We start from the raw sequence: 11,373 nt of genomic DNA, 5'->3' as shown, positions 1-11,373 counted from the left end.
GAGATGAATGGGAGACAGCAGGATTTTCACAACTGTTGTGAAAAACTCGTCAGAGCAACTGAAGATTAATGTCCCCTGGACTGGCAGACAGTGAGGCCTTCCTAAGTCGCGATGGTCTTAGGATACATTCTGAGGGGACACGTGTTGGTGGGAACCCGAAAGAAAGACCTGAAAATGCTGGAAGTGCAGAGGTTGAGATGGAAGAGTGATGACGGGCAGATAAGCGGTGCTAGCTGGGACCACATCCCTGCTGGAAATGATCTGATTCAGAGACCTTCCTGGTGGTCCAGTGGTTAGGATCCTGCACTTCCACTTTGCTGGGTACAGGTTCTATTCCTGGTTGGACAACTAAGAACCTGCGTGCTGCTGGGTGCAGCCAAAAGAGACAGACAAAAAAACAAATTATCAAATAAAATAAAATTTAAAAGAAAAAAAAATTATCATCTGGATCGAACACCAAAGAGAGGCAATCATTTCAGGGTGTTTTGAGACAGGAAAGCCTTCAATCGCCCAGATTTCACAGCCAAAAACTACAACAGGATACGATACAAAGGGATGTGTGAACGAAAGAGAAAAAATGACATGGCAACCAAAAGAAAAGAAGGAAGACGAAACAAAAGATAATACTGTTGTTCCACGGAAAGATGGAAAGGATCAACTGAAGAAGTGAGCCGAAGACATTCTTGAGACAAGGTTGAATCTAAGCATAGGACTCTGAGCTCTGATTTGTCTCAGGAGCAGCCAGTACTGGGTGAGCCCTCCAGGGATTGTCCCTCAGCTGACTTGGGAAACTCACTGTTTCTTCATTTCTGCACTCAGAAAATATCACATCTTTTAATGTATTTACTTGACAAATCACTATCAATGAAGATGAACATAAGTAAAAATTTGATTAAAAATACAAAACAATAGATTCTTTCATATGAAGCTAGGAAAATAACTAGAAATATGGAGTCAGGAAATTTGCTTTTCCCATTTAAATTCTAAAAATTACAAGAACTACTATCCTGCTTGTTCACGCACCCAGAGAAACCACAGAGTTACTGAGTAATTACTGCATGAGAGATTAGGTGGTTAAAAGGTGTTCGGAAAAGGGGTAATGAAAATGAATTGTTGACATCCCTTCTTCGAATAAGGTTAAGGACATTTGAATGGCTCTTCCTCTTAGAAACTAGGAAGAAAGAGCCCGCTGTGGGATGCTTTGTGCTGACATGCTCCTCACTTTTGAGAAACAGGAGACTTTCCAAAGGTCACTTACAGAACAGATTTTCCTTGGCTAATGCACACAGTCAATATTTACTTTTACATAATAAATTTTAAACACTCTCCTCTGTTAAGTGAGCAACATGGGGAGTGGGAGGGCGCAGGCAGTATGTGCCTTGGACAGCTCATCCCATTTTGGATCTCCGGATATAAAGTAAATATTCCTGACTTTGAAATTTTCACACGTGTTCTGTGATTTCTCACTTATTCATAAGCCTCTCTTGAAACAAATCTCATTATGAAAATGACAAAATACCAGATCTACAAAAGATTCTTTTAAGATTAATCTCATTATTAAAATGACAGAGTGCTAGAAAAGCTTATCTCTACCAACCAGGAAACTGAAGATGACATCCGTGTGACTTTGGTTGTTTGAGGAACAACTATTGGTTCGTGATGCATCACGCCAACAGATGCAGGCTATAAAAGAGGCACCGGTTTCACATCCTCTCCAACTACTGGGACACCCTCAGCTGCTACAGAAGAAGAGACAGCGAGATGAAGGTTCTGCTGCTCAGCGTTGTCCTTGGTCTGCTTTATGCAGGCCACGGTGAAGCTCAGCTAATTCTCAAACGGGTACCAGGGGTGGTGCAAGCTGGGAGGAGGTCTTGGGGTATATGTGTGTGCGTGTCCCTTTTGAGGTTTGGTCATGTGGATCCCTAAGTCTGGCCATCTCCCTGCAACTCAAAGTTGCTCCATTCACTGGCTCTATACCTGTTCTGCCTGGCCTCTGTATCATCTCTGCCGTCTATTCATTGGCTCTCGTGCCTGTTCACTGCTCTTGTAAAACAGAAGATCTCACGGCTTTTGGACTAGGGCTCTTGCATTTGACAAGACAGCTCAAGCTATCTCAGTAATGCCTCAGCTCCTTCCTTTACACAGCTCAAGCTATCCCAGTAATACCTCAGTCCTTCCTTTATGTGAGTTGAGTTTTCACATGATTTTATACCTAGGGCTGTGTCCATAAAGATAGGTAACTTCTGCCCAAGTGAAAGGACAAGGGAAACTCCTGAGGGATGATGTTGGTAGAATTTCCAGAGATGGCTGAAGCTTCCTCACAGGAATTTGATTTTAGTTTTCAGGGGAATGGAAAACCCATTACATCGCAGCCAGTAACAAAGACAAGATCACTGAGGGCGGGCCATTCCACGCGTACGTACGTCATCTTGAGTTTCATGCAAATAACACAGTTGACCTCGACTTTTATGTCAAGTAAGTAAAAGTCACCCTGAAGGAAAAAATAAACCTATAAGCTCTTGTGTCTAGAGGAGGGTGCGGCTTCTCCATCTGCAGGGAACTCTCTGGACAATGTTGAGAGCGTAATGCCATGAGTTGTGGATGAGCAGGGTCTCCGAGCTGGGGTGGGGGCAGTTCACTTGTGAGCCTCCAGGGGAAGTCCTGGTGTCTTTGCTTGGAAGACGGTGGGAGTTCCAGAAGCTCCACTGGCATCCACTCATTAAAGGAAAGAGGGACTCGGCAGTGGGAAGAGGCTTGTGTCCTGGAACCATCCAGGGGCTTGAACCCTTCCTGCAGAGTTTGTAAGAGATGGTTCCCACCGAGCCCAGAACCGAGGGTACTGAGAGAGCCCACAGTGAGCTCTGCTCTGTGGGGCGTCCTCACGAGATATTTCATCACCACTGAATTCACTGAAGTCCTCACAGCCCCAAATGAGCGTCCCAGCTGGTAGTAGGGGTAAAGAACATGGATTTCTCCCTGAAAGAATTCTGGAGTGGGTTGCTATTCCCTTCTCCAAGGGGATCTTCCTGACTCCAAGATGGGACCCTGGTCTCCTGCATTGCAGGAAGATTCTTTACCACTGAGCCGAGATAGTATACATACAGTCAAAGTATAACCACACATACAGATACAGACTCACACAAACACACAGATATATATCCCCCCCACACACATATGCACGTGTGTTGTCACTAATATTTTAAGAACACCTATTATCGTCCTCTGCCGTCTTTACAATTTTCGTGCCCTGTGTTTGACTTTTCACGCGGCCACCCTTTCTGAAATCGGCTTTACTGAAGTGTATTTATGTTTAATCTGACCTTTGTCGAGGTCTTTATTCAATGAGCTTTCACATATCCACAACTGTTCCATGAGCTCCACAGTCGAGATGTAGAATTCTGGGCTTCCATGGTGGCTCGCGGTTAAGAATCCGCCTGCCAATGCAGGAGACGCAAGTTGCGTCTCTGGAAGATCCCCCATGCTGCGGAGAGACCAGGCATCTGTGACACAGCTACTGAGCCTGTGCTCTGGAGCGTGCGTTCCAGAGCCCATGCTGCACAAAAGAAGCCGCCAGAGTGAGAAGTCTGAGCGCTGGAACTCCAGAGTCGCCCTCGCTCACCACAACTGGAGAAGAACCTGCATAGCAACGAAGACCCAGCACAGTCAATACTACACATTAGGATTAAATATATATACTATATATATATATATAAGGAGTGATATATATTATATGTATATAATAATGAGCTCCATCACAGCTCCTTTTCATCTCTCATTATTCAACATCTACTCCTCAGGCAACAGGTAAGAACTGACCAGCTTATCCTCACCTTTTCTGGATCTTCAGACGACTAAGTTATGCACTCTCCATCATTTTCTCTGGTTTCTCTCAGTCAGCACAATGTTTTTAAAATTTAACTTTGTGTCCACATATACAGGGAGCTGTGGTTTTCAACCACATGAAAGGGCTTGGTTTGCATAGATAAAATTTTGTATATTTGCAGCTTTTGGAAAACTGTTTTGTTCCCACCTTATAATTCTTTTCAGTCACTTCAGTGTATTTCCCTAAAGACTGATAACAGTAAACTCAAATGACTGTGGATGTTCCTTTACAAGGAGTCTGTTCAAAAATTAACCCAATTCTTGTTGAGTTATTTCCATTTTAATATTTGTTTCCTGTGCATTCTATGTGCCAAATATCTCTCTTTTTTTTATCACATACATGCACAGAGGACAATCTAAGAAGTCACCCAAAGTCTTCTGTTACGTAGCTGACAATATATACTAGGGGCTTCCCTGGTGGCTCAGAGGTTAAAGCATCTGCTTGCAATGCAGGAGACCTGGGTTCGATCCCTGGGTGGGAAAGATCCATCCCCTGGAGAAGGAAATGGCAACCCACTCCAGTATTCTTGCCTGGAGAATCCATGGATGGAGGAGCTTGGTAGGCTATACATAAGACAATATATACTTAACATATATTATATATGTATAATTTCCTTATGTCATATAAGCATATCACGTGTACTTGTGTTTTTGCTTGTGTGTGTATGTGTCAATGTGTATACATACATAGATGTGTCTTTAAAGCTTAATCCTCGTATGGTGTTGTGATAGATAAAGAGTGTGCCTTTTGAGAAAATTACAAATTTTCTTGTAACTCTTGGTGATATGAGCTTCTCACATTCTCTAATGAATCACTCCCAGGGTTTTGAGAGAATGCCCGAGGTCTGTGATGATGGCTATTCCTCTCAGTTTCCAGAAACTAAATAAAGGAAAGGCTCATTCTTATTAGGCTTTCCTAAAATTCTAGACGTCTCCATGTGTACTGGCTTTAAACAAGGCCTATATTGTATTTGAAATTCATCTTTGCAACCACTAGTCAGATCTAACGTGTAGAGAAACCATCCTAGTCACCGCACAGTCGCTTGATCTTAGACAACATATTTCTTCTCTTTGTTCACATTGTTCACAGGCAGTAACGTAACACAAGCACAGCCTGGGGTGTGATACAAAAAGAAAGTCTAATTACATACTGAACTTTGCCATTTTAATAACACAACTTGAACATATTTCGTCTTTAAGGTCAGACGGAGAATGTGTAAAAAAACAACTCACAGGAGAAAGGCAACAACTTCTCGTTTATCATGTTGAATGTAAGTATTTGATGTTGAATGGAAGAGTGTTTCACTGGGAGGAGTGTGTTTGGGTGTAAATCTTGGTCTTGACTTCCTTCAATTACCCCATACACCAGCATTCTACTCCTCCTAACAATTAGAAGTCAAGGATTGGACCATCTCCACACAACTGAGTTTTACTCAGGACTAGAGCCAGACATCCTAGAGTGTGAAATCAAGTAGGCCTTAGGAAATACTACTGTGAAAAAAGTTAGTGGAGCTGATGACATTCAACCTGAGCTATCTAAATTACTAAAAGATACTGCTGTTAAAATGCTGCACATAATATGTCAGCAAATTTGGAAAGCTGAGCATTGGCCACAGGACTGCAAAAGGCAGTTTCTGTTCCCATCCCAGAGAAGGGCAACACCAAAAAATGTTAACTACCACACAATCTGCTAATTTCACATCCTAGTCAGATTATGCTCCAAATCCTTCAAGCTGGGCTCCAGCAGCACATGATCTGACAATTTCCAGATGTGTAAGCTGGGTTTTGAAGAGGCAGAGGAACCAGAGATCAAATTGCCAACATCTGCTGGATCATGGAGAAAGTAAGGGAGTTCCAGAAAAACATTAATTCTGCTTCACTGATTATGCTAAAGCCTTTAACTAAAGGCTTGCCACAAACTGTGGACAATTCTTAAAGACATGGGAATACCAGAACACCTTACCTGTTTCCGAAGAAACTTGTATGCGAATCAAGAAGCAGCAGTTAGAACTGCCCATGGAAAAATGCATTGGTTCCAAACTGGAAAGCAGTACCTCGGGGCTGTGTATTGTCACCCTGCTTACATGACTCGTATGCAGAGTGCATCATGTGAAATGCCAGGCTAGGTGAATCTCAAGCTAGAATCGAGATTGCCGGGAAAAATATCTAGAGGCTCTGATATGCAGACGATACCACTCTAATGGCAGAAAGTGAAGAGGAACTAAAGAGCCTCTGAATGAGTGTGAGAGAGGAGAATGAAAAGGCAGGCTTGGAACACAGCATTCAAAAAACTAAGACCATGGCATCTGGTTCCATTACTTCATGGCAAATAGAAAGGGGAAAGTGTGGAAGCAGTGACAGATTTTATTTTCATGGGCTCCAAAATCACTGCAGATGGTGACTGCAACCATGAATTTAAGAGACGCTTACTCCATGGAAGTAAAGGTAAGACAAACTTCAACTCTGCATTTAAAGGCAAAGATGTTGCTTTGCTGACAACAACCCATAGAGTCAAACCTATGGTTTTTCTAGTAGTCATGTATGGATGTGAGACGAAAAGATGATATGATGAGTGGATCATAAAGAAGGCTGAGCACTGAAGAATTGATACTTTCAAACTGTGGTGCTCGAGAAGACTCTTGAAGTCCCTTGAACTGCAGGAAGATCAAACCAGTCAATCTTAAAGGAAACCAACCCTGAGTATTCATTGAAAGGACTGATGGTGAACCTGAAGCTCCAATCCCTTGGCCACCTGATAAGAGCCAGCTTGTTGGAAAAGAACTCGATGCCGGGAAAGAAGGAAGGCAGAAGGAGAATGGGGTGGCCAGAGGATTGGATGGATAGATGGCATCACCTTCATGATGGGCATGAGTTTGAGCAAACAGAGATAGTGGAGAAGAGAAAAGCCTGATTTGGTGTAGTCATCAGATTGCAAAGAGTTGGAAGTGACCTAATATCTAAACAACGAGAAAAACGAGACTAAGCACAGGCGTCAGATTTGTATTTTGTACGGTTCTCACCATGAACATCCTGAGTGTTCATTGGAAGGACTAATGTTGAAAGTGAAATTCCAGTTCTTTGGCCACCTGATGTGAAGAGCCGACTCATTGGAAAAGATCCTGATTCTGGGAAAGATTGAAGGCAGGAAGAGAAGGGACGACAGAGGATGAGGTGTTTGGATGGCATCACTGACTTGATGGACATGAGTTTGGGTAAACTTCAGGGGTTGGTGATGGACAGGGAGGCCTGGTGTGCTGCAGTCTGTGGAGTTGCAAAGAGTCAGACACGTCTGAGTGACTGACCTGAGACTGAGACGGTTCTCACAGAAAATTTACAAGAGCCTTGTGAACCGACATCTCAATATTCTGTCTTGAGCTTGTACATTGGGTTCGATCACTTTTTAAAAACAGTCTTAAGACATCTAAATCTGACCAAGATTTGCTGGATGTACTTGAACCCAAGGAAACTATCTTGAGTTCAATCTTAAAGGCAGCTTGTGTTCAAAGCAATGGGGGTGCTGGCTAAGATTTATATCCTTAAGTCCTCCATGAGGGCTTTAAGCACCATTCCTAATTTTAAATGGCTGAAGATGTACACGTTTGATGAAAATTTGAATACATCCGTATATGATCACAGCCCTTGCCTAAACAAAGTATTGGCAGAGTTTCAAATGCAATGTCCGCAAAGAAGTAAAACTTATGCCTGAAATATTTCCCCATACTTTTGTGGATAATTTCTAATAGTTGATGATTTTTAAACTATGCTCTCATATTCTTCAGTTCAGTTCATTTGCTCAGCCATGCATGACTCTTTGCGACCCCACAGACTGCAGCACGCCAGGCCTCCCTGTCCACCACTAACTCCCGGAGCTTGCACAAACTCATGTCCATTGAGTCAGTGATGCCATTCCACCATCTCATTCTCTGTCATCCCCTTCTCCTCCCCCTTCAATCTTTCCCAGCATCATAATTCCCATATTATTTTTTCCTTTGACTGAATCATGAATGCTTCCACTGCTATTGTTTCCTTCGTCTTTCTAGTACTTTTTAGCTGGATTTTTACACAGCGGATAACAAGGGAAAGAAACAGAATAGTTTGCCGTCTTTGGCGGGTCTCTTTCAGGAGCTAACCCCCAGCTGTGTTTTGTGGGGTGAGCTGTCTCACATCAAGCACAGCACAAGCAGCGACCTTGACGGTGACCTGACACCCAGAAGATAGCTTTCCTCTCACTGTGCCATTGCCTTCACAGTGATGCTGCTATGTCCACCTTGGTGAAGTTGCGGTAAAGAACAGGTGGTCACTGATAATCTGAGGGCATGCATCGTCTGGCTTAAATTATTCCAATGTGATCCAAGATTCCTGGACTTATGGTTGGCTTGGGCATATTGTGTATATTTTCGGGGTTATGAGACAGTGAAGCTGTTTCAGCTATTTTTTTTTCTCCTTCTCAAGCAGACATGATTTTAAGTATTTTAACACTGAGGAAAGGTGTTTTCATGTTTCAGGAACACAGTTGTGCAGTTTACATCCCATCTCGCTCAGTGATTGCAGGAGGGTGTGATGGAGGCCAGGAGAGGCAGAATGGACATAGACAGTTTAGAGGTGACAGGCAGTAGGTCAGAGCTGCTTTTCTTGTCCAGACACATGGGGCAGAGTGGACGGGCAGGGCAGAGAGGAGGGGCGGTGCTCCAGGTGGGGACGGAGCTCACTGCCTGCACGTCCCAGAAGGTGAACTGTTTTCAGAACAACAGACACGGCAGTGGGCTCTGTCATACCCCAGACTGAGGGGGCAGAGGAAACAGAGTAATTAATGTAAAGTGTTCTGAAGGTTGCCGGGCACAGGCTAGGCACTCAGGAACACAAGCATATGAATGGTAGGCTGATTGTAGTCCAGAGAAATCAATGCCATGACTGGGATAACAGGAATACAAAAGCTTTTAGAACTTCTGCTCGGTAACACTCTCATGCTGTTGAAAACACTGTTGGGGACTTCCCCAGTGGTCCTCTGGATAAGAATCATCTGGCCAATGTAGGACTCATGGATTGGATCCCTGGCCCGATCCCGCTCACCGTGGGGCCCAAAGCCCACGTGCCACAGCTACTGAGCAGGTGCTCCAGAGCCGGCCAGCAGCTACGACAGAGCCCACACCTCCTAGAGTCTCGACTCGACAAAAGAGAAACCGTTGCAACGAGAGCCCGTGTTCCACAACTAGAGAATGGCTCTCGGGTCAGCACAAGTAGAGAAATCTGCGGACAGTGACGACGATTCAGAGTAGCAAACAATTATTTGAAATGAGATAAGTTTAAAAACTACATCTATTGGTTTCACTAGGACACAGGTTCTAGAAAGCATCTCAGTAGGACAGCAAGGAGTGGCTGGCTAAGTATAGGAAAAGGTGAGAATGGGGGAAAGTCTTGCCTGCTTTTCTTGCTGTCGTAACCACGGTAGCATTCAGTGCACCTACGGAGTGAGGCATCGTCAATGCCGCACGTGCTGTTCATGATGCCCTCAGCCTGTCACAGTACATCCCACTGCCAACAAATGAACACGGGGTTGTACATATTATCTCTTCTCTCTCTCACAGATGCGGGTGAAAACGAAGTTACAATTCTTCATCTGTCACCTTACACTATAATAGGATCTATTCACAATGTGGATGAAGAAGGAAAAGAGACAGACTTGGTTGGAGTACTCAGTATGTATGGCATTCTAAAATTCCCATTGCTATTGTCACGCCACGTGTCCATGCCAGAACTTTCATTCAGAAAATCACGAGGTGTTGACAATATTCACTATTCAGTGTACAAGGTCTTCATATTCGTGTTCACTGACTTGAGTATCCTGGAAGGTAATCTACTAAGAAACAGGGGCCAAAAATAATTTTCAAACATTTGAACATAGTCTCTACCTGTTGATATTAAAAAAATAATTTTTATAGAGTATTAAAAAAATACACCAGCTAAGCTCAAGCCATGGCTATAATGAGGATGGCATGAATTACATCATTGTATATCTGTTTTCCCATGTGTTATAACCTCTGGAACAAAAACTTGTAAAATATATCTTTATCCTGTTAAATTATCACAATACACCCTTCTTATGAACAGTGACATGACCCCAAATGACCACACAGAAGCACTGAGGTGAGTGTACCATCGTGACAGTAGATGTCTATTTCAGAAACGGTTCTGTGTAGAATGGTTGGCTAAAGAGTAAATTGTCTCCCAAGTGGTGTGTGATGGGGTTAACGTGTCTCCACAATGAGAAAACCCTGCTTCCTAACTGGGGTCCAGAACATGACAGGAGTACAGGTACAGGTTCTGGGAAGCTTGAAAAAGAAGCAAGTCAGTTGCTACTGTGATGGGTTGAGTCTCAAATTCATGGAGCTCCTGCAAGTCTTTGGGGGTCCTGCTGCTGATGCTGGCAGGGTTCAGTTACAGAGTTAGAGGGAAATTAAATCTGAGGACAGCAGTCATGTGTAACATGGGACCTGGGAACTGTTTGAGGCTCTCTTAAATTATACAAGTGGAGATCAGACTGGCACATTCGATTCCTTGTTCTGAATATTCAGAAATTTCTGTGCGTTCTCCTTTTTGCATGGTGACTTTCAGGCAAACGTGACCAGATTTCAGACTTAGTCTATCAGAAGTTCAAAAAGGAGACAGAGGACAAAGGGATTCCAGAAGAAAATATCGTGAATTTCTCTGATAATGGTAATGAAATTATACTTTTTTCCTGACTATATCATTCACCAGGTATGTAAATATCAGGAAACAAATCAGCTTATTTAAAATTTATTTTTTCCATAAGTAATCTCATGTACAGTTGTGGTTGATGGTGGTTTAGTTTCTAAGTCTTATCTGACTCTTGTAAGTCCATGCATTGTAGCCCAACAGACTCCTCTGTCCATAGGATTTTCCAGGAAAGAATACTGCAGTGGGTTGCCATTTCCTTCTCCAGGCAAACTTTCAGACCCAGGGATGGAACCTCGGTCTCCTGTATAGCAGGCAGATTCTTTATTGACTGAGCTACCAGGGAAGCTACTATTATAAAATACATTACTTAAAAAAAGAAAAGAAATTTTAAAACTACTGGGAACGGTAGTAATCAGAGGCTCTTTTATTTCTCCCATTTTTTTTTCCCACAGATGACTGTCCAGAGGAGTGAATAAAATTTACTTCCACACTTTTTGTAAGTAAACATAATTCATTATTAATGCTACCCCACCAGATAAATCAATAAGGACACATGGACATTTTATGCCTAATGCCCAATAAGTGGCTTCAGTTGTGTCAGACTCTGTACGACCCCCATGGGCTGTAGCCCACCAGGCTCCTCTGTCCATGGGATTCTGCAGGTAAGAATACTAGAGTTGGTTGCCATTTCCTTCCCCAGGGGATCTTCTCAACCGGGGGATCGAACAAGCCTTTCTGCATTGCCTGTATCAGCCGGCGGGTTCTGTACCACCTGCGCCTAATTCATACACGCCA

The 11,373-nt window shown here is 43.3% G+C and overlaps 1 protein-coding gene across 1 annotated transcript; it reads left to right on the top strand.

The window, feature by feature from the left end:
* The first annotated feature begins 1,708 nt into the window (after positions 1-1,708).
* LOC139181066 (odorant-binding protein-like) lies at positions 1,709-11,065 on the top strand. Its single transcript, XM_070783813.1, has 6 exons — positions 1,709-1,839; positions 2,339-2,475; positions 5,083-5,153; positions 9,468-9,578; positions 10,495-10,596; positions 11,031-11,065. Exons 1-6 carry the CDS (start codon positions 1,762-1,764, stop codon positions 11,048-11,050), a joined length of 519 nt encoding a protein of 172 aa, XP_070639914.1. The 5' UTR covers positions 1,709-1,761; the 3' UTR covers positions 11,051-11,065.
* The last annotated feature ends 308 nt before the right edge of the window (positions 11,066-11,373 follow it).

Source organism: Bos indicus, chromosome X (genome assembly GCF_029378745.1).
Source record: "Bos indicus isolate NIAB-ARS_2022 breed Sahiwal x Tharparkar chromosome X, NIAB-ARS_B.indTharparkar_mat_pri_1.0, whole genome shotgun sequence".
Lineage (NCBI taxonomy): Eukaryota > Metazoa > Chordata > Mammalia > Artiodactyla > Bovidae > Bos > Bos indicus.
Note: the sequence above shows the minus strand (reverse complement) of the source record. Positions and strands in the feature narration are given on the sequence as shown.